Source organism: Oncorhynchus masou, chromosome 28 (assembly GCF_036934945.1).
Source record: "Oncorhynchus masou masou isolate Uvic2021 chromosome 28, UVic_Omas_1.1, whole genome shotgun sequence".
NCBI classification, from domain to species: domain Eukaryota; kingdom Metazoa; phylum Chordata; class Actinopteri; order Salmoniformes; family Salmonidae; genus Oncorhynchus; species Oncorhynchus masou.
Window position 1 is genome coordinate 10910095 of NC_088239.1, and position 27061 is coordinate 10937155.

At 40.9% G+C, this 27061-nt stretch overlaps 1 protein-coding gene across 2 annotated transcripts; it reads right to left on the minus strand.

Moving 5' to 3' along the window:
- Nucleotides 1-1906: 1906 nt before the first annotated feature.
- On the minus strand, nucleotides 1907-26996 carry LOC135518510 (ropporin-1-like protein). Of its 2 annotated transcripts, none has more exons than XM_064943682.1 (6): nucleotides 26798-26987; nucleotides 26434-26566; nucleotides 26147-26270; nucleotides 24513-24674; nucleotides 24151-24326; nucleotides 1907-2313 (listed from the first exon to the last, which is right to left on the minus strand). In XM_064943682.1, the coding sequence occupies exons 2-6, from the start codon at nucleotides 26562-26564 to the stop codon at nucleotides 2256-2258; spliced, it is 651 nt and encodes a 216-aa protein (XP_064799754.1). In that variant the 5' UTR covers nucleotides 26565-26566; nucleotides 26798-26987; the 3' UTR covers nucleotides 1907-2255. The 2 variants fall into 2 exon arrangements, with proteins under 2 accessions (XP_064799754.1, XP_064799753.1); XM_064943681.1 differs by lacking the exon at nucleotides 1907-2313 and adding an exon at nucleotides 23038-23384 and having other exon boundaries at nucleotides 26798-26996.
- Nucleotides 26997-27061: the final 65 nt, after the last annotated feature.

Here is a 27061-nt window from a genome sequence, read left to right on the forward strand (position 1 = left end):
GAGGTAGAGAGAGAGAGGGGTAGAGCCAGAGGTAGAGAGAGGGAGAGAGGCAGTTGGGCAGAGAGAGAAAGAGAGGGACCAAAGATTAGACAAAAGTTCTCAATTGGTACATAATATATGTTCTGCACACACTACAATTACTTAGGTTTAAAAATAAGCTAAACTAGACTCCTTAATGATGCAGTGAATGAACTTAGAGAGAAAGCACGCAGGGCATTCTACCCCATTAAAAAACAAATTCAAATACCTTAACATTTGGCTAAAACTAATTGAATGCGTTATTGAACCAATTGCACTTTATTTCAGTGAGGTGTGGGGTCCACTTGCAAAACAAGGTTTCACCAAATGGGACAAACACCCATTGAAACCCTGCATGCAGAGTTCTGTAAGATTCTCCTACATGTCCAGAGGAAAACTACAAACAATACATGCAGGGCAAAATTAGTCCAAAATCCATGAATAATAAAAACTCCAAAAATAGCAATTAAGTTTTGGAAACATCTAAAATACAGTGACCCCCTCTCATATCATTACCAAACCCTGCAATGCCAAGAGCTGAGCAAAGAAAAGAGTCCCCTCATCCAGCTGGTCCTGGGGCTGAGTTCACAAACCTGTTCTACTAACACACTGAAGCCTCAGGACCAGAAAATCCAATCAATCAGGATAAACCAAATTACAACACAGTCAAAACAAAACTATATTGCTTATTGGGAAACACAAACACAAGCACAAAGCAAAATGCAGTGCTATCTGGCCCTAAATCGACAGTACACTGTGGCTAAATATTTGACCATGGTTACTGATCAAAACCTTAGAAGAACCTTGACAAAGTACAGGCACAGTGAGCACAGCCTTGCCATTGAGAAGGGTAGACAGAGGAAAACCTGGCTCCCTGTAGAGGAAAGGTTGTGCAACCACTGCACAACAGCAGAACCTGAGACAGAGCTGCATTTCCTGACAAAATGTTTAAAAAATATATAAAACAATTAGAGAGTGTCATTTCCCAAAATGTGAAACCCCTATTCAATGATTCAAAGACCTCTCTGATGAGAGTAGGCTACCCATCCTGTTGGGGGAGGATGCAGAGAGCTGTGGGTTGGCAGCGCACTACATTGCTGCCTGCCATAAGATGAGGGACAGTGTCTGACAGACCAACCATTCTACACATGTCCTCTATGCTTATTGTTATTGTTCATTGTATGGTTATTTTGACCCTTGGTTATTGTTGTTACTGTTGTCCCGTTGGCAATTTTGATTCTTATTATTTTAATATTATAAATATCCAAAGTAAGCTTTAGCAATATGTACATTGTTACGTCATGCCAATAAAGCAAATTGAATTGAGAGAGAGGTGGGCAGAGAGAGAGGTGGGCAGAGAGAGAGAGCGAGAGAGGGGTGGGCAGAGAGAGGGGTGGAGAGGTCGGCAGAGAAAGAGAGAGCGAGAGAGGTGGAGAGGGAGGCAGAGAGAGAGAGCGAGAGAAGGGTGGGCAGAGAGAGAGGTGGGCAGAGAGAGAGAGGGAGGCAGAGAGACAGAGAGAGCGAGAGAGGGGTGGGCAGAGAGAGAGGTGGGCAGAAAGAGAGAGAGGTAGGCAGAGAGACAGAGAGAGCGAGAGAGGGGTGGGCAGAGAGAGAGGTGGACAGAGAGAGAGAGGTGGAGAGAGAGTGCATGGTAAATGGCATTAAATAGTATTTATTTAGCCTTCCGAGTAGCAATTAACAAATTCTACCCACAGAGCAACACCCTTCATACCCACAGAGCAACACCAACACCCTAACACAAGTTGTTTGTATGTGTGCGTACTCGCTCGCATGCATGTGTTTGACTGTGTGTGTGTGTGTCTGACTGTGTGTGTGTGTGTGTGTGTGTGTGTGTGTACGTACCATTTATTAAAAGACAGCCTAGAAATACTATAAAACAACTTTATTCAGTCCCAGGTGGATTGAAAATGCCCAGAACCAAAGTACAAGTAAATAAATAGTCCATAAGAGTGGACATGGATACAGATACACACACACTGTCATATCTCAGTACAGTATTATAGACAGGCAATAGACAGACACGTATTTGAATGAGGCTTCCTGTCCTGGGTCCTAGTCACTGCAGTCTGTTGGCCCACAATACAGAAAGCATTATAATTCAGGGCAGGGAAAATGGGACTTTACTTTTGGGGGTATAACTCATCCCTTCTAATGCTGTTGGCTTGGAGGATGACGACAAAAAAGCAGGAATGACTGGTTTCAGGAAAAATCACATTTCAGGAAAAAATCACATCCCTGAAGTTAGCTGTCTGCACCATCCCTCCTTGGCATTCCCTAGAGGATGATAGAGAGAGAGAGGGGAGAGGACTTTAAAACATGAAAATAGTTGCAATAGAGGAGAGTGGGACCTTGTTGTATTGTTAGCTGGGACCTACCCTGACAGCATGTTGCCAGGGGACAAAAGCGGTTCTCCCTCATCTTTCCCTCTCTCGTCCATCTCCCTTCCGGTCCAGCTCTGTCCACTTGTTCTCTCTCTCTTTCTTTCTCTTCCTCCCTCCTCCCTTCACACTATTCTGTGATAGCGTCACTTCCCCAGAGATGTTGTTTCCCAGAGCCAGGCTGCAGTAGAGGCTTCTGATGTGCAACAAAATCTTCACTGGGACCACAGCCTCTACACACAGACTGGCACTACAGTCAATGGAGCCTTGTGCACAAGCGTCAGTCCTAAGCTACCTAAAGATGATGAAGAGACTATCACAGCCTAGAAGGGAGAAGTGGGTTACCAGTCCATCTGAAAAGAGGGATTTTGATGTGTCCTGACTTGTGTCCTGGCTAGGTTGCTCCACACTCACACAGTATGGCCCCCTCATGTATTAGAGCTGTACCTATCCAGAATTAGCTGAATACACAGTACTGCTGGTTAGGACCTATAATACTGTGAATACACAGTAATGCTGGTTAGGACCTATACTACTGTGAATACACAGTACTGCTGGTTAGGACCTATTATACTGTGAATACAGAGTACTGCTGGTTAGGACCTATAATACTGTGAATACACAGTACTGCTGGTTAGAACCTATAATACTGTGAATACACAGTACTGCTGGTTAGGACCTATAATACTGTGAATACACAGTACTGCTGGTTAGGACCTATAATACTGTGAATACACAGTACTGCTGGTTAGGACCTATAATACTGTGAATACACAGTACTGCTGGTTAGAACCTATAATACTGTGAATACACAGTACTGCTGGTTAGGACCTATACTACTGTGAATACTACTGCTGGTTAGGACCTACTGTGAATACACAGTACTGCTGGTTAGGACCTATAGCTACTGTGAATACTGTGAATACACAGTACTGCTGGTTAGGACCTATACTACTGTGAATACACAGTACTGCTGGTTAGGACCTATTATACTGTGAATACACAGTACTGCTGGTTAGACCTATACAATACACAGTACTGCTGGTTAGGACCTATTATACTGTGAATACACAGTACTGCTGGTTAGGACCTATAATACTGTGAATACACAGTACTGCTGGTTAGGACCTATACTACTGTGAATACACAGTACTGCTGGTTAGGACCTATACTACTGTGAATACACAGTACTGCTGGTTAGGACCTATTATACTGTGAATACACAGTACTGCTGGTTAGGACCTATTATACTGTGAATACACAGTACTGCTGGTTAGGACCTATAATACTGTGAATACACAGTACTGCTGGTTAGGACCTATAATACTGTGAATACACAGTACTGCTGGTTAGGACCTATTATACTGTGAATACACAGTACTGCTGGTTAGGACCTATAATACTGTGAATACACAGTACTGCTGGTTAGGACCTATACTACTGTGTATTATGGTTACATCCCTTCATTTGGAAAGATAAAGAGGAAAACCCTACTCCGCTAAGCTTGGTCTTACCTGTGCTAGTGTATGTGTGTTTGTAAACTTGCTCTCTGATGTTGTGTGTTTGTAATTGTTCCCTGTCACAGGTTTGTGTGTTGATGTGTATGTACAGTGGCAAGAAAACGTATGTGAACCCTTTGGAATTACCTGGATTTTTGAATAAATTGTTCATAAAATTTTATATGATCCTTCATCCAAGTCAAAACAATAGACAGACACGGTCTGCTTAAACTAATAATACAAATAATTATATATGTTCATGTCTTTATTGAACACACCTTGTAAACATTCACAGTGGAGGGTGGGAAAAGTATGTGAACCCTTGGATTTAATAACTGGTTGACCCTCCATTGGCAGCAATAAACTCAACCAAACGTTTTCTGTAGTTGTGGATCAGACCTGCACAAAGATCAGGAGGAATTTTGGACCATTCATCTTAACAAAACTGCTTCAGTTCAACAATATTCTTGGGATGTCTGGTGTGAACTGCTCTCTTGAGGTCATGCCACAGCATCTCAATGGGGTTGAGGTCAGGACTCTGACTGGGCCACTCCAAAAGGTGTATTTTCTTCTGTTGAAGCCATTCTGTTGTTGATTGACTTCTGTGTTTTGGGTTGTTGGCCTGCTGCATCACCCAACTTCTGTTGAGCTTCAATTGGCGGACAGATAGCCTACATTATCCTGCAAAATGTCTTGATCAATGGAAAAATGAATTCCCAAGTTTTTGATAGCAAGCTGTCCAGGCCCTGAGGAGGCAAAGCAGCCCCAAACCATGATGCTTCCTCCACCATACTTTACAGTTGGGATGAGGTTTTGATGTTGGTGTGCTGGGCCTTTTTTCTCTCCTCACATCCAAACAACTCAACATTAGTTGAATCTGTCTACAGAATATTTTGCCAGTAGAGCTGGAACATCCAGGTGCTCTGTTGCGAACTTCAGACGTGCAGCAATGGTTTTTTTGGACAGCAGTGGCTTCTCCAGGTGGTGTCCTCCCGTGACCCCCGTTCTTGTTTAGTGTTTTACGTATCGTAGACTCGTTAACAGAGATGTCAGCATGTCCCAGAGATCTCTGTAAGTCTTTAGCTGACACTAGGATTCTTCTTAACCTCATTGATCATTCTGCTCTGTGCTCTTGCAGTCATCTTTGCAGGACGGCCATTCCTAAGGGAGAGTAGCAAAAGTGCTGAACGTTCTCCATTTATAAAGAACTTTTCTTACCGTGGACTGATGAACATCAGATACTTTTGTAACCCATTCCAGCTTTATGCAGGGCAACAATTCTTAATCTTAGGTCTTCTGAGATCTCTTTTGTTCGAGGTTCACAAGAAATACCAGCAACAGTGTGTGAAAACCTTGTGAAGACTTACAGAAAACATTTGACCTCTGTCATTACCAACAAAGGGTATATAACAAAGTATTGAGATAAACTTTTGTTATTGACCAAATACTTATTTTCCACCATAATTTGCAAATAAATTCATTAAAAATCCTACAATGTGATTTTCTGGATGTTTTTTCCTCATTTTGTCTGTCATAGTTGAAGTGTACCTATGATGAAAATTACAGGCCTCTCTCATCTTTTTAAGTGGGAGAATTTGCACAATTGGTGGCTGACTAAATACTTTTTTGCCCCACTGTATGTATGTATGTATGTATGTATGTATGTATGTATGTATGTATGTATGTATGTATGTATGTATGTATGTATGTATGTGTGTGTGTGTGTGTGTTTGTGTGTGTATGTGTATGTATGTATGTATGTGTGTGTGTGTGTGTATGTATGTGTGTGTGTGTGTGTGTGTGTATGTTTGTGTGTGTGTGTGTGTATGTGTGTGTATGTATGTATGTATGTATGTATGTATGTATGTATGTATGTATGTATGTATGTATGTATGTATGTATGTATGTATGTATGTGTATGTATGTGTGTGTGTGTGTATGTATGTGTGTGTGTATGTGTGTGTGTATGTGTATGTGTGTGTGTGTATGTGTGTGTGTGTGTACTCTGTCAGAGTTGCAGTGGGTGTGTTAGGGATTTAGTGGTTTCCTCTCAGTGAGTTGGCTGCTGTTGAGGTTTGGCATCATGCTGCAGGCTGTCTCAGCAGCCAGCCAGCCATTACCTCACTATGAGGTGAGAGTGCTCCCCATCAGTGAGTGTACCTTTGGCATCATGACGTGGTATGTCTTTGCTCCAAGCAGAACTCGGCGAGGCGAAGTGAACTTCTGTGCTCGCATACTGCCTAAAGACATTTGCCGTATCAACAACACACCCAGAAATCTGCCATTCATTTTCACGTTTGTGCTGAGGAGATCTTAGTCGCACAATTTTCCATCTAACTAAGATGATTGGTGCAGGATTTCTCATTGAAAAGCAGTCGTCTCTCGTTTAATGACAACAAAGACTTAATTGAAGAATCACTACTGTTGACCAATCACTAACGAAGGGGCCTAGACTTCGGGTACTGAACTTCGGCTTGCCTCAAGAAAGAAAATGGTGTGCTGGTCGAACACCCGCAAAAAAACAACTGCCGAACGCAGTCGAACTCCAACACAAACAAAATGTGACAAAATGTTGTCATAATCTTAACTATTGGTTAAGATTATGACAACATTTTGTCACATTCATAATCTTAACTATTGGTTAAGATTATGACAACATTTTGTCACATTCATAATCTTAACTATTGGTTAAGATTATGACAACATTTTGTCACATTCATAATCTTAACTATTGGTTAAGATTATGACAACATTTTGTCACATTTTGTTTGTGTTGGAGTTCGACTGCGTTCGGCAGTTGTTTTTTTGCGGGTGTTCGACCAGCACACCATTTTCTTTCTTGAGGCAAGCCGAAGTTCAGTACCCGAAGTCTAGGCCCCTTCGTTAGTGATTGGTCAACAGTAGTGATTCTTCAATTAAGTCTTTGACATTTACATTTACCAAGCTCTTTTCTGCTCCTTCACTCATCATTGTCAAGAGCCAATCAGATCAAATTAGTACTTTACCTAAAAGAGCCAGCAACCAATTAAATCACAGAATTACCTAACCAATCACTGCAAGGACCAAATCAGATTACAGAGTTGATTAAACGCTGTCAGGAGAAATTCAGATCATAGGCTTATTAAGCAGTGCTGCCAATAGCCAATCGGATGACAGGGTGTTGTGAGGTAAGGGAGTTCATTACATTAGCATCAGGGACATGCTAGCCAGGGAACTAGATTACCCCAATGAAACCCTGGCATATATTCAAGAAACACTATGTCTGGCATGAACACCCCACTGTAAAATCTACATTGATCATCTTTCAAGCATGAAGCAGCCTAACTACAGTGCCATACAGGCAGATAAAAAGCCTCATCCTCAAACACAGGCACATTCTCCAGAGTCACCCCTTGCTCAAAGACTTTGCGTCCAACCCTCCCCTGATATGCTCTAGGAGGGTTGTAATATCAGAGACGGCGTCGTGCACAGTGTGCTCCCAGGTCCCTTAATGGTTTCTACCGCTGCGGTCATTGTTCCAACTCATGTGACACAAAAGTATTCTATCACCCACGTTCGGTTAAAGAATACAAGATAAAATACATCCTAAATTGTAGTACAACACGTTATTTACATGCCCAAGTGGGCTTGTTTAAATTGGTCAGACGAAACACGCGCTCAAATTAAGAATAGCTGAGCACAAAAACGGCTATCTGCACAAAAAAATATGGACTAGGGGAATGCGCGGCATTACGCAAACGCTAATCATGGCTCAGCCTCGAGTTTCTCTGTCCTCCAGAGGAGGGAATATAGTGAGGAAATTGTTAGAGGCACTTTGGATCGACTGCTTAGATTGTGCCGAGACAAAGGGTCTGAATGAACAGCTCCTTTCTGATCTTTCTGTCTTTTGTTTTTCAAGTGGAATGTGTGTCTACGGCTCTTGACTGATGATCATACTCGTTTGAATAACCTGTGGCGTTGCTGCTACTACTACTGACATCTATGATTGATATGACGAATAGAACACTCCCTGGCTGATGAAGGTGAGTCATGCCTAAACGTGAGCCTATTGGTTGTTTCTCTGGTCAATAAATATCAGATTTACCCAGCAACAGAGTGCTTCATCCTTTATTCTCCTGAAAAGTCACCAGTTGAAGTATCCTGGGATAAGGAATGATAGTTACTAGTTGAAGTATCCTGGGTTAAGGAATGATAGTTACTAGTTGAAGTATCCTGGGGTAAGGAATGATAGTTACTAGTTGAAGTATCCTGGGGTAAGGAATGATAGTTACTAGTTGAAGTATCCTGGGTTAAGGAATGATAGTTACTAGTTGAATCCTGTATCCTGGGTTAAGGAATGATAGTTACTAGTTGAAGTATCCTGGGTTAAGGAATGATAGTTACTAGTTGAAGTATCCTGGGTTAAGGAATGATAGTTACTAGTTGAAGTATCCTGGGTTAAGGAATGATAGTTACTAGTTGAAGTATCCTGGGTTAAGGAATGATAGTTACTAGTTGAAGTATCCTGGGGTAAGGAATGATAGTTACTAGTTGATGTATCCTGGGTTAAGGAATGATAGTTACTAGTTGATGTATCCTGGGGTAAGGAATGATAGTTACTAGTTGAAGTATCCTGGGGTAAGGAATGATAGTTACTAGTTGATGTATCCTGGGGTAAGGAATGATAGTTACTAGTTGATGTATCCTGGGGTTAAGGAATGATAGTTACTAGTTGAAGTATCCTGGGGTAAGGAATGATAGTTACTAGTTGAAGTATCCTGGGTTAAGGAATGATAGTTACTAGTTGAAGTATCCTGGGGTAAGGAATGATAGTTACTAGTTGAAGTATCCTGGGGTAAGGAATGATAGTTACTAGTTGAAGTATCCTGGGGTAAGGAATGATAGTTACTAGTTGAAGTATCCTGGGTTAAGGAATGATAGTTACTAGTTGAAGTATCCTGGGGTAAGGAATGATAGTTACTAGTTGAAGTATCCTGGGAATGATAGTTAAGGAATGATAGTTACTAGTTGAAGTATCCTGGGGTAAGGAATGATAGTTACTAGTTGAAGTATCCTGGGGTAAGGAATGATAGTTACTAGTTGATGTATCCTGGGAAATGATAGTTACTAGTTGAAGTATCCTGGGGTAAGGAATGATAGTTACTAGTTGAAGTATCCTGGGGTAAGGAATGATAGTTACTAGTTGAAGTATCCTGGGGTAAGGAATGATAGTTACTAGTTGAAGTATCCTGGGGTAAGGAATGATAGTTACTAGTTGAAGTATCCTGGGGTAAGGAATGATAGTTACTAGTTGAAGTATCCTGGGGTAAGGAATGATAGTTACTAGTTGAAGTATCCTGGGGTAAGGAATGATAGTTACTAGTTGAAGTATCCTGGGGTAAGGAATGATAGTTACTAGTTGAAGTATCCTGGGGTAAGGAATGATAGTTACTAGTTGAAGTATCCTGGGGTAAGGAATGATAGTTACTAGTTGAAGTATCCTGGGGTAAGGAATGATAGTTACTAGTTGAAGGAATGATAGTTACTAGTTGATGGGGGTAAGGAATGATAGTTACTAGTTGAAGTATCCTGGGGTAAGGAATGATAGTTACTAGTTGAAGTATCCTGGGGTAAGGAATGATAGTTACTAGTTGAAGTATCCTGGGGTAAGGAATGATAGTTACTAGTTGATGTATCCTGGGGTAAGGAATGATAGTTACTAGTTGAAGTATCCTGGGGTAAGGAATGATAGTTACTAGTTGAAGTATCCTGGGTAAGTTAGTTACTAGTATCCTGGGATAAGGAATGATAGTTACTAGTTGAAGTATCCTGGGGTAAGGAATGATAGTTACTAGTTGAAGTATCCTGGGTAAGGAATGATAGTTACTAGTTGAAGTATCCTGGGGTAAGGAATGATAGTTACTAGTTGAAGTATCCTGGGTAAGGAATGATAGTTACTAGTTGATGTATCCTGGGGTAAGGAATGATAGTTACTAGTTGAAGTATCCTGGGGAATGATAGTAAGGAATGATAGTTACTAGTTGAAGTATCCTGGGGTAAGGAATGATAGTTACTAGTTGAAGTATCCTGGGGATAAGGAATGATAGTTACTAGTTGAAGTATCCTGGGTTAAGGAATGATAGTTACTAGTTGAAGTATCCTGGGGTAAGGAATGATAGTTACTAGTTGAAGTATCCTGGGTTAAGGAATGATAGTTACTAGTTGAAGTATCCTGGGGTAAGGAATGATAGTTACTAGTTGAAGTATCCTGGGGTAAGGAATGATAGTTACTAGTTGAAGTATCCTGGGGTAAGGAATGATAGTTACTAGTTGAAGTATCCTGGGGTAAGGAATGATAGTTACTAGTTGAAGTATCCTGGGGTAAGGAATGATAGTTACTAGTTGAAGTATCCTGGGGTAAGGAATGATAGTTACTAGTTGAAGTATCCTGGGGTAAGGAATGATAGTTACTAGTTGAAGTATCCTGGGGTAAGGAATGATAGTTACTAGTTGAAGTATCCTGGGGTATCCTAGTTACTAGTTGAAGGAATGATAGTTACTAGTTGAAGTATCCTGGGGTAAGGAATGATAGTTACTAGTTGAAGTATCCTGGGGTAAGGAATGATAGTTACTAGTTGAAGTATCCTGGGGTAAGGAATGATAGTTACTAGTTGAAGTATCCTGGGGTAAGGAATGATAGTTACTAGTTGAAGTATCCTGGGGTAAGGAATGATAGTTACTAGTTGAAGTATCCTGGGGTAAGGAATGATAGTTACTAGTTGAAGTATCCTGGGGTAAGGAATGATAGTTACTAGTTGATGTATCCTGGGGTAAGGAATGATAGTTACTAGTTGAAGTATCCTGGGGTAAGGAATGATAGTTACTAGTTGAAGTATCCTGGGGTAAGGAATGATAGTTACTAGTTGATGTATCCTGGGGTAAGGAATATCCTGGGGTAAGTTACTAGTTGAAGTATCCTGGGGTAAGGAATGATAGTTACTAGTTGAAGTATCCTGGGGTAAGGAATGATAGTTACTAGTTGAAGTATCCTGGGGTAAGTAATGATAGTTACTAGTTGAAGTATCCTGGGGAATGAATGATAGTTACTAGTTGAAGTATCCTGGGGTAAGGAATGATAGTTACTAGTTGAAGTATCCTGGGGTAAGGAATGATAGTTACTAGTTGATGTATCCTGGGGTAAGGAATGATAGTTACTAGTTGAAGTATCCTGGAATGATAGTTACTAGTTGAATCCTGGGGTAAGGAATGATAGTTACTAGTTGAAGTATCCTGGGGTAAGGAATGATAGATAGTTACTAAGTTAGTTACTAGTATCCTGGGGTAAGGAATGATAGTTACTAGTTGAAGTATCCTGGGTTAAGTGATAGTTACTAGTTGAAGTATCCTGGGGTAAGGAATGATAGTTACTAGTTGAAGTATCCTGGGGTAAGGAATGATAGTTACTAGTTGATGTATCCTGGGGTAAGGAATGATAAGTTACTAGAATCCTGATAAGGAATTAGTTACTAGTTGAAGTATCCTGGGGTAAGGAATGATAGTTACTAGTTGAAGTATCCTGGGGTAAGGAATGATAGTTACTAGTTGAAGTATCCTGGGGTAAGGAATGATAGTTACTAGTTGAAGTATCCTGGGGTAAGGAATGATAGTTACTAGTTGAAGTATCCTGGGGTAAGGAATGATAGTTACTAGTTGAAGTATCCTGGGGTAAGGAATGATAGTTACTAGTTGAAGTATCCTGGGGTAAGGAATGATAGTTACTAGTTGAAGTATCCTAAGGGATAGTTACTAGTTGAATGATGATAGTTACTAGTTGAAGTATCCTGGGGTAAGGAATGATAGTTACTAGTTGAAGTATCCTGGGGTAAGGAATGATAGTTACTAGTTGAAGTATCCTGGGGTAAGGAATGATAGTTACTAGTTGAAGTATCCTGGGGTAAGGAATGATAGTTACTAGTTGATCCTGGGGTAAGTATCCCTGGGGTAAGGAATGATAGTTACTAGTTGAATATCCTGGGTATAATGATTTACTAGTTGATGTATCCTGGGGTAAGGAATGATAGTTACTAGTTGAAGTATCCTGGGGTAAGGAATGATAGTTACTAGTTGAAGTATCCTGGGGTAAGGAATGATAGTTACTAGTTGAAGTATCCTGGGGTAAGGAATGATAGTTACTAGTTGAAGTATCCTGGGTTAAGGAATGATAGTTACTAGTTGATGTATCCTGGGGTAAGGAATGATAGTTACTAGTTGAAGTATCCTGGGGTAAGGAATGATAGTTACTAGTTGAAGTATCCTGGGTAAGGAATGATAGTTACTAGTTGAAGTATCCTGGGGTAAGGAATGATAGTTACTAGTTGAAGTATCCTGGGGTAAGGAATGATAGTTACTAGTTGAAGTATCCTGGGGTACTAGTTGAAGTATCCTGGGTAAGGAATGATAGTTACTAGTTGAAGTATCCTGGGGTAAGGAATGATAGTTACTAGTTGAAGTATCCTGGGGTAAGGAATGATAGTTACTAGTTGAAGTATCCTGGGTAAGGAATGATAGTTATTGAAGTATCCTGGGGTAAGGAATGATAGTTACTAGTTGAAGTATCCTGGGTAAGGAATGATAGTTACTAGTTGAAGTATCCTGGGGTAAGGAATGATAGTTACTAGTTGAAGTATCCTGGGTTAAGGAATGATAGTTACTAGTTGAAGTATCCTGGGGTAAGGAATGATAGTTACTAGTTGAAGTATCCTGGGTTAAGGAATGATAGTTACTAGTTGAAGTATCCTGGGGATAGTTACTAGTTGAATATCCTGAATGATAGTTACTAGTTGAAGTATCCTGGGTTAAGGAATGATAGTTACTAGTTGAAGTATCCTGGGTTAAGGAATGATAGTTACTAGTTGAAGTATCCTGGGTTAAGGAATGATAGTTACTAGTTGAAGTATCCTGGGTTAAGGAATGATAGTTACTAGTTGAATGAAGGAATGATAGTTACTAGTTGAAGTATCCTGGGTTAAGGAATGATAGTTACTAGTTGAATCCTGGGTTAAGTTACTCCTGGGGTAAGGAATGATAGTTACTAGTTGAAGTATCCTGGGTTAAGGAATGATAGTTACTAGTTGAAGTATCCTGGGGTAAGGAATGATAGTTACTAGTTGATGTATCCTGGGGTAAGGAATGATAGTTACTAGTTGAAGTATCCTGGGTTAAGGAATGATAGTTACTAGTTGAAGTATCCTGGGTTAAGGAATGATAGTTACTAGTTGAAGTATCCTGGGTTAAGGAATGATAGTTACTAGTTGATGTATCCTGGGGGAATAAGGAAATGATAGTTACTAGTTGAAGTATCCTGGGGTAAGGAATGATAGTTACTAGTTGAAGTATCCTGGGGTAAGGAATGATAGTTACTAGTTGATGTATCCTGGGGTAAGGAATGATAGTTACTAGTTGAAGTATCCTGGGGTAAGGAATGATAGTTACTAGTTGAAGTATCCTGGGGTAAGTATCCTGGTTGAAGTATCCTGGGAATGATAGTTACTAGTTGATGTATCCTGGGGTAAGGAATGATAGTTAATATCCTGATAATGATAGTTACTAGTTGAAGTATCCTGGGGTAAGGAATGATAGTTACTAGTTGAAGTATCCTGGGGTAAGGAATGATAGTTACTAGTTGAAGTATCCTGGGGTAAGGAATGATAGTTACTAGTTGAAGTATCCTGGGGTAAGGAATGATAGTTACTAGTTGATGTATCCTGGGGTAAGGAATGATAGTTACTAGTTGATGTATCCTGGGGTAAGGAATGATAGTTACTAGTTGATGTATCCTGGGGTAAGGAATGATAGTTACTAGTTGAAGTATCCTGGGGTAAGGAATGATAGTTACTAGTTACTAGTTGAATGATAGTATCCTGGGGTAAGGAATGATAGTTACTAGTTGAAGTATCCTGGGGTAAGGAATGATAGTTACTAGTTGAAGTATCCTGGGGTAAGGAATGATAGTTACTAGTTGAAGTATCCTGGGGTAAGGAATGATAGTTACTAGTTGAAGTATCCTGGGGTAAGGAATGATAGTTACTAGTTGAAGTATCCTGGGGTAAGGAATGATAGTTACTAGTTGAAGTATCCTGGGGTAAGGAATGATAGTTACTAGTTGATGTATCCTGGGGTAAGGAATGATAGTTACTAGTTGAAGTATCCTGGGGTAAGGAATGATAGTTACTAGTTGAAGTATCCTGGGGTAAGGAATGATAGTTACTAGTTGAAGTATCCTGGGGTAAGGAATGATAGTTACTAGTTGAAGTATCCTGGGGTAAGGAATGATAGTTACTAGTTGAAGTATCCTGGGGTAAGGAATGATAGTTACTAGTTGACTATCCTGGGGTAAGGAATGATAGTTACTAGTTGAAGTATCCTGGGGTAAGGAATGATAGTTACTAGTTGAAGTATCCTGGGGTAAGGAATGATAGTTACTAGTTGAAGTATCCTGGGGTAAGGAATGATAGTTACTAGTTGAAGTATCCTGGGGTAAGGAATGATAGTTACTAGTTGAAGTATCCTGGGGTAAGGAATGATAGTTACTAGTTAAGTATCCTGGTTAAGGAATGATAGTTACTAGTTGAAGTATCCTGGGGTAAGAATGATAGTTACTAGTTGAAGTATCCTGGGGTAAGGAATGATAGTTACTAGTTGAAGTATCCTGGGGTAAGGAATGATAGTTACTAGTAGTTGAAGTATCCTGGGGTAAGGAATGATAGTTACTAGTTGAAGTATCCTGGGGTAAGGAATGATAGTTACTAGTTGAAGTATCCTGGGGTAAGGAATGATAGTTACTAGTTGAAGTATCCTGGGGTAAGGAATGATAGTTACTAGTTGAAGTATCCTGGGGTAAGGAATGATAGTTACTAGTTGAAGTATCCTGGGGTAAGTGATCCTAGTTGAAGTATCCTGGGGTAAGGAATGATAGTTACTAGTTGAAGTATCCTGGGGTAAGGAATGATAGTTACTAGTTGAAGTATCCTGGGGTAGTTAAGTTGAATGATAGTTACTAGTTGATGTATCCTGGGGTAAGGAATGATAGTTACTAGTTGAAGTATCCTGGGGTAAGGAATGATAGTTACTAGTTGAAGTATCCTGGGTTAAGGAATGATAGTTACTAGTTGAAGTATCCTGGGGTAAGGAATGATAGTTACTAGTTGATGTATCCTGGGGTAAGGAATGATAGTTACTAGTTGAAGTATCCTGGGGTAAGGAATGATAGTTACTAGTTGAAGTATCCTGGGGTAAGGAATGATAGTTACTAGTTGAAGTATCCTGGGGTAAGGAATGATAGTTACTAGTTGAAGGAATGATCCTGTTGAAGTATCCTGTAAGGAATGATAGTTACTAGTTGAAGTATCCTGGGGTAAGGAATGATAGTTACTAGTTGAAGTATCCTGGGGTAAGGAATGATAGTTACTAGTTGAAGTATCCTGGGGTAAGGAATGATAGTTACTAGTTGAAGTATCCTGGGGTAAGGAATGATAGTTACTAGTTGAAGTATCCTGGGGTAAGGAATGATAGTTACTAGTTGAAGTATCCTGGGGTAAGGAATGATAGTTACTAGTTGAAGTATCCTGGGGTAAGGAATGATAGTTACTAGTTGAAGTATCCTGGGGTAAGGAATGATAGTTACTAGTTGATGTATCCTGGGGTAAGGAATGATAGTTACTAGTTGAAGTATCCTGGGGTAAGGAATGATAGTTACTAGTTGAAGTATCCTGGGAATGATAAGTTGAAGTAATGATAGTTACTAGTTGAAGTATCCTGGGGTAAGGAATGATAGTTACTAGTTGAAGTATCCTGGGGTAAGGAATGATAGTTACTAGTTGAAGTATCCTGGGGTAAGGAATGATAGTTACTAGTTGATGTATCCTGGGGTAAGGAATGATAGTTACTAGTTGAAGTATCCTGGGGTAAGGAATGATAGTTACTAGTTGAAGTATCCTGGGGTAAGGAATGATAGTTACTAGTTGAAGTATCCTGGGAATGATAAGGAATGATAGTTACTAGTTGAAGTATCCTGGGGTAAGGAATGATAGTTACTAGTTGAAGTATCCTGGGGTAAGGAATGATAGTTACTAGTTGATGTATCCTGGGGTAAGGAATGATAGTTACTAGTTGAAGTATCCTGGGGTAAGGAATGATAGTTACTAGTTGAAGTATCCTGGGGTAAGGAATGATAGTTACTAGTTGAAGTATCCTGGGGTAAGGAATTACTAGATAGTTACTAGTTGAAGTATCCTGGGGTAAGGAATGATAGTTACTAGTTATCCTAGTTGAATGATATCCTGGTTGAAGTATTAAGGAATGATAGTTACTAGTTGATGTATCCTGGGGTAAGGAATGATAGTTACTAGTTGAAGTATCCTGGGTTAAGGAATGATAGTTACTAGTTGAAGTATCCTGGGGTAAGGAATGATAGTTACTAGTTGAAGTATCCTGGGGTAAGGAATGATAGTTACTAGTTGATGTATCCTGGGGTAAGGAATGATAGTTACTAGTTGAAGTATCCTAAGGAATGATAGTTACTAGTTGAAGTATCCCGATGATAGTTACTAGTTGAAGTATCCTGGGGTAAGGAATGATAGTTACTAGTTGAAGTATCCTGGGTATCCTGGGGTAAGGAATGATAGTTACTAGTTGAAGTATCCTGGGGTAAGGAATGATAGTTACTAGTTGATGTAAGGAATGATAGTTACTAGTTGGTATCCTGGGGTAAGGAATGATAGTTACTAGTTGAAGTATCCTGGGAATGATAAGGAATGATAGTTACTAGTACCTGGGTTGAAGTATCCTGGGTTAAGGAATGATAGTTACTAGTTGAAGTATCCTGGGGTAAGGAATGATAGTTACTAGTTGAAGTATCCTGGGAATGATAGTTAAGGAATGATAGTTACTAGTTGAAGTATCCTGGGGTAAGGAATGATAGTTACTAGTTGAAGTATCCTGGGGTAAGGAATGATAGTTACTAGTTGAAGTATCCTGGGGTAAGGAATGATAGTTACTAGTTGAAGTATCCTGGGGTAAGGAATGATAGTTACTAGTTGAAGTATCCTGGGTTAAGGAATGATAGTTACTAGTTGAAGTATCCTGGGGTAAGGAATGATAGTTACTAGTTGAAGTATCCTGGGGTAAGGAATGATAGTTACTAGTTGAAGTATCCTGGGAATGATAGTTACTAGTTGAATCCTGATGATAGTTACTAGTTGAAGTATCCTTGGGGTAAGGAATGATAGTTACTAGTTGAAGTATCCTGGGGTAAGGAATGATAGTTACTAGTTGAAGTATCCTGGGGTAAGGAATGATAGTTACTAGTTGAAGTATCCTGGGTTAAGGAATGATAGTTACTAGTTGAAGTATCCTGGGGTGATAGTTACTAGTTGAATATCCTGGGATGATAGTTACTAGTTGAAGTATCCTGGGTTAAGGAATGATAGTTACTAGTTGAAGTATCCTGGGTTAAGGAATGATAGTTACTAGTTGAAGTATCCTGGGTTAAGGGTTAAGGAATGATAGTTACTAGTTGAAGTATCCTGGGGTAAGGAATGATAGTTACTAGTTGAAGTATCCTGGGTTAAGGAATGATAGTTACTAGTTGAAGTATCCTGGGTTAAGGAATGATAGTTACTAGTTGAAGTATCCTGGGTTAAGGAATGATAGTTACTAGTTGAAGTATCCTGGGTTAAGGAATGATAGTTACTAGTTGATGTATCCTGGGGTAAGGAATGATAGTTACTAGTTGAAGTATCCTGGGTTAAGGAATGATAGTTACTAGTTGAAGTATCCTGGGGTAAGGAATGATAGTTACTAGTTGAAGTATCCTGGGTTAAGGAATGATAGTTACTAGTTGAAGTATCCTGGGGTAAGGAATGATAGTTACTAGTTGAAGTATCCTGGGGTAAGGAATGATAGTTACTAGTTGATGTATCCTGGGGTAAGGAATGATAGTTACTAGTTGATGTATCCTGGGGTAAGGAATGATAGTTACTAGTTGAAGTATCCTGGGTTAAGGTAAGGAATGATAGTTACTAGTTGAAGTATCCTGGGTTAAGGAATGATAGTTACTAGTTGAAGTATCCTGGGGTAAGGAATGATAGTTACTAGTTGATGTATCCTGGGGTAAGGAATGATAGTTACTAGTTGATGTATCCTGGGGTAAGGAATGATAGTTACTAGTTGATGTATCCTGTATCCTGGGGTAAGGAATGATAGTTACTAGTTGATGTATCCTGGGTTAAGGAATGATAGTTACTAGTTGAAGTATCCTGGGGTAAGGAATGATAGTTACTAGTTGAAGTATCCTGGGGTAAGGAATGATAGTTACTAGTTGAAGTATCCTGGGGGGGTAAGGAATGATAGTTACTAGTTGATGTATCCTGGGATAAGGAATGATAGTTACTAGTTGATGTATCCTGGGGGATAAGGAATGATAGTTACTAGTTGATGTATCCTGGGGTAAGGAATGATAGTTACTAGTTGAAGTATCCTGGGGTAAGGAATGATAGTTACTAGTTGAAGTATCCTGGGGTAAGGAATGATAGTTACTAGTTGATGTATCCTGGGGTAAGGAATGATAGTTACTAGTTGATGTATCCTGGGGTAAGGAATGATAGTTACTAGTTGAAGTATCCTGGGATAAGGAATGAAGTTACTAGTTGGAATGATAGTTACTAGTTGAAGTATCCTGGGGTAAGGAATGATAGTTACTAGTTGAAGTATCCTGGGGTAAGGAATGATAGTTACTAGTTGAAGTATCCTGGGGTAAGGAATGATAGTTACTAGTTGAATCCTGTATCCTGGGGTAAGGAATGATAGTTACTAGTTGAAGTATCCTGGGGTAAGGAATGATAGTTACTAGTTGAAGTATCCTGGGGTAAGGAATGATAGTTACTAGTTGATGTATCCTGGGGTAAGGAATGATAGTTACTAGTTGAAGTATCCTGGGGTAAGGAATGATAGTTACTAGTTGAAGTATCCTGGGGTAAGGAATGATAGTTACTAGTTGAAGTATCCTGGGTTAAGGAATGATAGTTACTAGTTGAAGTATCCTGGGGTAAGGAATGATAGTTACTAGTTGAAGTATCCTGGGGTAAGGAATGATAGTTACTAGTTGAAGTATCCTGGGGTAAGGAATGATAGTTACTAGTTGAAGTATCCTGGGGTAAGGAATGATAGTTACTAGTTGAAGTATCCTGGGGTAAGGAATGATAGTTACTAGTTGAAGTATCCTGGGGTAAGGAATGATAGTTACTAGTTGAAGTATCCTGGGGTAAGGAATGATAGTTACTAGTTGAAGTATCCTGGGGTAAGGAATGATAGTTACTAGTTGAAGTATCCTGGGGTAAGGAATGATAGTTACTAGTTGAATGATAGTTACTAGTTGAAGTATCCTGGGGTAAGGAATGATAGTTACTAGTTGAAGTATCCTGGGGTAAGGAATGATAGTTACTAGTTGAAGTATCCTGGGTTAAGGAATGATAGTTACTAGTTGAAGTATCCTGGGTTAAGGAATGATAGTTACTAGTTGAAGTATCCTGGGGTAAGGAATGATAGTTACTAGTTGAAGTATCCTGGGTTAAGGAATGATAGTTACTAGTTGAAGTATCCTGGGGTAAGGAATGATAGTTACTAGTTGAAGTATCCTGGGGTAAGGAATGATAGTTACTAGTTGAAGTATCCTGGGGTAAGGAATGATAGTTACTAGTTGAAGTATCCTGGGGTAAGGAATGATAGTTACTAGTTGAAGTATCCTGGGTTAAGGAATGATAGTTACTAGTTGAAGTATCCTGGGGTAAGGAATGATAGTTACTAGTTGAAGTATCCTGGGGTAAGGAATGATAGTTACTAGTTGAAGTATCCTGGGGTAAGGAATGATAGTTACTAGTTGATGTATCCTGGGGTAAGGAATGATAGTTACTAGTTGATGTATCCTGGGGTAAGGAATGATAGTTACTAGTTGATGTATCCTGGGGTAAGGAATGATAGTTACTAGAATCCTGATAGTTACTAGTTGAAGTATCCTGGGGTAAGGAATGATAGTTACTAGTTGAAGTATCCTGGGGTAAGGAATGATAGTTACTAGTTGAAGTATCCTGGGTTAAGGAATGATAGTTACTAGTTGATGTATCCTGGGGTAAGGAATGATAGTTACTAGTTGAAGTATCCTGGGGTAAGGAATGATAGTTACTAGTTGAAGTATCCTGGGGTAAGGAATGATAGTTACTAGTTGAAGTATCCTGGGGTAAGGAATGATAGTTACTAGTTGAAGTATCCTGGGGTAAGGAATGATAGTTACTAGTTGAAGTATCCTGGGGTAAGGAATGATAGTTACTAGTTGATGTATCCTGGGGTAAGGAATGATAGTTACTAGTTGAAGTATCCTGGGGTAAGGAATGATAGTTACTAGTTGAAGTATCCTGGGGTAAGGAATGATAGTTACTAGTTGATGTATCCTGGGATGTATCCTGGGGTAACTAGTTGAATCCTGGGATAAGTTAGTTACTAGTTGAAGTATCCTGGGGTAAGGAATGATAGTTACTAGTTGAAGTATCCTGGGGTAAGGAATGATAGTTACTAGTTGAAGTATCCTGGGGTAAGGAATGATAGTTACTAGTTGAAGTATCCTGGGGTAAGGAATGATAGTTACTAGTTGAAGTATCCTGGGGTAAGGAATGATAGTTACTAGTTGAAGTATCCTGGGGTAAGGAATGATAGTTACTAGTTGAAGTATCCTGGGGTAAGGAATGATAGTTACTAGTTGAAGTATCCTGGGGTAAGGAATGATAGTTACTAGTTGAAGTATCCTGGGGTAAGGAATGATAGTTACTAGTTGAAGTATCCTGGGGTAAGGAATGGTTACTAGTTGATAAGGAATGATAGTTACTAGTTGAAGTATCCTGGGGTAAGGAATGATAGTTACTAGTTGAAGTATCCTGGGTTAAGGAATGATAGTTACTAGTTGAAGTATCCTGGGGTTAAGGAATGATAGTTACTAGTTGAAGTATCCTGGGGTAAGGAATGATAGTTACTAGTTGAAGTATCCTGGGGTAAGGAATGATAGTTACTAGTTGAAGTATCCTGGGGTAAGGAATGATAGTTACTAGTTGAAGTATCCTGGGGTAAGGAATGTTTTTTCGAGCAACTGACGTCCCCTTTTGATTTAAGTTGGGCTGAAGGGCTTTTGGGTAAACCTTGTATACATTGTTCTAACTAAAGTTCCCTCAGTAATTATTGGGACAGTGAATCCTTTTTTCTTCTTTTGGCTTCTATTCTTCAACAGTTTGGAAATCAAGCACGACCAAGGGCTTAAAGTACAGACCAAGGGCTTAAAGTACAGACCAAGGGCTTAAAGTACAGATGGTCCACTTCAATTTGAGGGTATTTTCATCCATATCGGATGAACCGTTTAGAAATTACAGCACTTTTAGAACACAGACCCCCCCAACAGTACCTGGACAACTTAAAGCAGGGAAAAGCATTTGGTCCTCCGTTTGTTGGGTGTATTTTCTGTTTGTTTTGGATGATGTTATGCCCAATAGAAATTGACCGGTAAATCCTGTATTGTGTCATTTTGGGGTCACTTTTATAAAAGCACAAATATCATACCCCCAAAACGTCACCATTACAATAACAGGGTAGGTTAGCATTTATATGTACTTTAATAAACATCAAGTGAATTTGTCCCAATACTTTTGGTCCCCTAAAACAGGGGGACGATGTACAAAAAAGTGCTGTAATTTCTAAACAGTTCACCTGACACGAATACCCTCAAATTAAAGTTGACGGTCTGCACTTCATCCTCAAAGTCATTGTTTGATTTCAAATCTAAACTGTTGGGACTATAGAGCCAACTGAAGAATGCTTCACTGTCCCAGTAATTACAGCACTGGAGGTCATCCACTACATGACTAATGAGAAAGTTCCATTCGTTGTCAAACTGAGCTGCAGTAATACTTCCTCTTCATACATGATGACTGTATGGGAAAGAGAGTCAAATTAGTCTAGTTTGATTCTTGTGTTCCACCACTATACTGATGTGTTCTCTGGCTTTCACTACCACAGACGGGCAATAGACTGTGTCTTACAGCATGTGTTACTGGGTACTAGTCTACGAGTGTCAGCTCGGTCCCAGAGCATCTGTTCACAGCTGTCTCATTCACTAGCCGTATAACTGTTGTACTGCTGAGAGGACCACTACTGTGAACTCTGTCTCCATTTCACAAGAACTAGCAGACAGACAGAGAGAGACAGACTCCCCATCTCCCTCCCTCACTCACTCACTGGCTAAATGAATATGCCAAGTTGAAAAAGGATGCAACAGGCACTTCATTGACAAGGCATGAGCATGACAAATGAACTATCGACTAACCTGTCAGGGCAGGAGTGGTTCTCATTGGTTCTAGTGACACTGACCTACATTTACACGCAGTACAGTAGACCTTCCATGTTATATCACAGCAACTCTCTGTCCGATATAACAATAAGATATGAACCAAACTCAACTGCCTGGGAAATAATTCAATCAACTGGGTATCACTACTGTACAGATCTGAGCTTTAACAGGAAATACATCAACTGGGTATCACTACTGTACAGATCTGAGCTTTAACAGGAAATACATCAACTGGGTATCACTATACATCAACTGGGTATCACTACTGTACAGATCTGAGCTTTAACAGGAAATACATCAACTGGGTATCACTACTGTACAGATCTGAGCTTTAACAGGAAATACATCAACTGGGTATCACTACTGTACAGATCTGAGCTTTAACAGGAAATACATCAACTGGGTATCACTACTGTACAGATCTGAGCTTTAACAGGAAATACATCAACTGGGTATCACTACTGTACAGATCTGAGCTTTAACAGGAAATACATCAACTGGGTATCACTACTGTACAGATCTGAGCTTTAACAGGAAATACATCAACTGGGTATCACTACTGTACAGATCTGAGCTTTAACAGGAAATACATCAACTGGGTATCACTACTGTACAGATCTGAGCTTTAACAGGAAATACATCAACTGGGTATCACTACTGTACAGATCTGACTTTAACAGGAAATACATCAACTGGAAATACATCAACTGGGTATCACTACTGTACAGATCTGAGCTTTAACAGGAAATACATCAACTGGGTATCACTACTGTACAGATCTGAGCTTTAACAGGAAATACATCAACTGGGTATCACTACTGTACAGATCTGAGCTTTAACAGGAAATACATCAACTGATCGTGATTCCATGGGGATTTAGAGAATACTTTATTTGTAGAATAAGTAGTAAAGCCAATTCCTTCCTGCTACTCTCCGTTTCTTCCTGCTCTTTCCTGTCCTTTTCGTCTCTTCCTCAATCTCTCCTATTATCTACATTTTTTACGGCTGTAGAAGTTGGCCAGCTGAATCATCCCATTCTGCTTGGTGCTGTAAACCACAAGAAACACACAAAGTAAAGCAGAGAGAGGTAGAGAGAGAGAGAGAGAGAGAGGTAGAAAGAGAGAGAAGTAGAGAGATAAGTAGAGGTAGAGAGAAAGAGGTAGAAAGAGAGATAATGTGTAAGAGGTAAAGGTAGAGAGAGAGAGGTAGGGGAAGAGAGGTAGAGGAAGAGAGAGAGGTAGAGTGAGGAAGAGAGAAGGGTAGAGCGAGGTAGAGAGAAAGGTAGAGAGAAAGGTAGAGCGAGGTAGAGCGAGGTAGAGGAAGAGAGAAAGGTAGAGCGAGGTAGAGGAAGAGAGAAAGGTAGAGCGAGGTAGAGGAAGAGAGAAAGGTAGAGCGAGGTAGAGGAAGAGAGAAAGGTAGAGCGAGGTAGAGGAAGAGAGAAAGGTAGAGCGAGATAGAGGAAGAGAGAAAGGTAGAGCGAGGTAGAGGAAGAGAGAAAGGTAGAGCGAGGTAGAGGTATAGAGGTAGATCTGCAGTTTCTCTTGTTTACGTCAGTCACAGACAGTCACTCAATTAGCCCATGTCAGGTAACATGCCTAGGGGCCCTGACCTCCAGGGGGCCCCCATTGATTTAGTTAGTGATTCTCACCCAGATATCATATTAACATGGAATAAGTCATGGCAAAATGTGTAGACTTGCAGGAAATTTGCTTTAGAATTGTAAACTTTTCTCTCCACCTAATGGCAAAATGTGTAGAATTGCAGGAAATGAGTATGTGCAGATAGAGAGAGTGTAGGGTAGTGTACCACTCACACAGACTCCTGCAGGCTGCTTAGGAAGCTGTCTATCTGGTCCTGGGGGATCTCTCCATCCAGGTGGGCCAGGTAAGTGTACAGCCCTACGAATGTATCAAAGGGGATCCTCGCCGCTCCACCCTCCTCATTCTCCGTCAGGATTTCACACGCATACTTCAGGGCACTGATGATGGTCTGAACACACACACATGGAGCACACACAGGAAGTACACACAGGGGAGCACAGACAGGGGAGCACACACTTCAGAAAAGCCTGGGCCATCAAGACAGTGCAATACTGCCATCAAGTGGTATTTGCTAGCACGACACCACAGTTTCTCTCTGAACACTGACAGACAGATATCGATGCCAGGGACTCACCCCTCCCAGAGCGCTGCAGCCCAGGGCGAAGAACTGCATCCAGTGGATGTTGTCGTTGAAGTTCCCCAGGGCCAGCAGAGTGTCCAGCTGCTCTGAGGGCAGACACAGACCCTTCCACTTCTGCTGCAGCTCCTCCTTACTGATCGTCTCCTTGGGGGCCAGCTACATTCACAGGGACAGAGAGGAGGGAGAGGCAGGAGAAGCCAGCGACATACAGGGAGAGAAAGAGAGGTACCTTAACATCCTAGCATAGAGGGGGACAGGATGGGAAGGACTTTCAGCACACCTGAGATCAATGTGTCAGTCAGTGAGTACCTGTTTGTGTAGGACCTTCAGCAGGCCTGGAGTCAGTCAGTCAGTCAGTGAGTACCTGTTTGTGCAGGACCTTCAGCAGGCCTGGAGTCAGTCAGACAGTCAGTGAGTACCTGTTTGTGTAGGACCTTCAGCAGGCCTGGAGTCAGTCAGACAGTCAGTGAGTACCTGTTTGTGTAGGACCTTCAGCAGGCCTGGAGTCAGTCAGACAGTCAGTGAGTACCTGTTTGTGTAGGACCTTCAGCAGGCCTGGAGTCAGTCAGTCAGTCAGTGAGTACCTGTTTGTGTAGGACCTTCAGCAGGCCTGGAGTCAGTCAGACAGTCAGTGAGTACCTGTTTGTGTAGGACCTTCAGCAGGCCTGGAGTCAGTCAGACAGTCAGTGAGTACCTGTTTGTGTAGGACCTTCAGCAGGCCTGGAGTCAGTCAGTCAGTCAGTGAGTACCTGTTTGTGCAGGACCTTCAGCAGGCCTGGAGTCAGTCAGTCAGTCAGTGAGTGCCTGTTTGTGCAGGACCTTCAGCAGGCCTGAGGCCCTCCTGTCTCAGCCTTCAATATTTATGCTGCAGTAGTTTATGTGTCGGGGTGCTAGGGTCAGTTTGTTATATCTGGAGCTCTTCTCCTGTCCTATTCGGTGTCCTGTGTGAATCTAAGTGTGCGTTCTCTAATTCTCTCCTTCTCTCTCTCGGAGGACCTGAGCCCTAGGACCATGCCCCAGGACTACCTGACATGATGACTCCTTGCTGTCCCCAGTCCACCTGGCCGTGCTGCTGCTCCAGTTTCAACTGTTCTGCCTTATTATTATTCGACCATGCTAGTCATTTATGAACATTTGAACATCTTGGCCATGTTCTGTTATAATCTCCACCCGGCACAGCCAGAAGAGGACTGGCCACCCCACATAGCCTGGTTCCTCTCTAGGTTTCTTCCTAGGTTTTGGCCTTTCTAGGGAGTTTTTCCTAGCCACCGTGCTTCTACACCTGCATTGCTTGCTATTTGGGGTTTTAGGCTGGGTTTCTGTACAGCAGTTTGAGATATCAGCTGATGTACAAAGGGCTATATAAATAAATTTGATTTGATTTTGGAGTCAGTCAGTCAGTCAGTCAGTGAGTACCTGTTTATGTAGGACCTTCAGCCGGCCTAGAGTCAGCCAGTCAGTGAGTACCTGTTTGTGTAGGACCTTCAGCAGGCCTGGAGTCAGTCAGTCAGTGAGTACCTGTTTGTGTAGGACCTTCAGCAGGCCTGGAGTCAGTCAGTCAGTCAGTGAGTACCTGTTTGCGTAGGACCTTCAGCAGGCCTGGAGTCAGTCAGTCAGTCAGTGAGTACCTGTTTGTGTAGGACCTTCAGCAGGCCTGGAGTCAATCCGGTATCAGTCTTCTGTGTGGCAACGGGCATCTCCAGCCTATCTTTGGCTGGAAGAGTGTCTCCTTTGGACAGGGCAGAGAAGTACCTGATAGAACAACAAACATTTAAACGAAACAACAATTGTACTTTACACTGGCCATTATCCATGCTCAGCAACTGGGTAGTTACAAGGCCACTGTCCTACCATCTGAACCATAAAAGCTGGGCTCTCTTAGTTGTCACATCCAGGGAGGCTAGGCTGTACTTACGCTGCAGACCACTGTAGTATGTCATGGGGTTGGGTTCTGATTGCAGCTTTGGTGAACTGTTTGAGAATGTCTGGTAGTTCAGGGGGGATGTTGATTTGCTGTTCACAGTACATAGTATCTGGAGGAGGCATTGCTGGGAAATATAGTGGATATGAAATGTTATTCATAGTTTTCAAGATGTGATAATCAATCTAACATTAGTATAAACTATAGCCAATGAATGTGCCTATCATTACAGAATACTATATTGTAACAGACGTTAGCTATCTGACCCACACGAATGAGATGACAGCCTTAACGTTCAGCAGACATACGATGGCTGACAAAGTCGTATAATCAATTGACCTACTACAACAACTCTTACCTGAATACTAATCGATTATCTTTCTTGTTGATGAAACAAAAACAAAACAAGTAAGAGAGTTAATTTGCTAAAATTATATAAAAAAGTGGTTTGTTTAGAGATCGGCCAACTTCATTTTCAATCCATAGCAACTTAACGTTTGCAGTCAACGTCACATAGCAACAGTAACCCTCGGTGATTGGACCAGAAAGAAGTCAGGACTTCCCTGCAAAATATTTGTTCCGCCACCGGAAGGCGATGTGAACAAAGGCAAATAGCACCGCG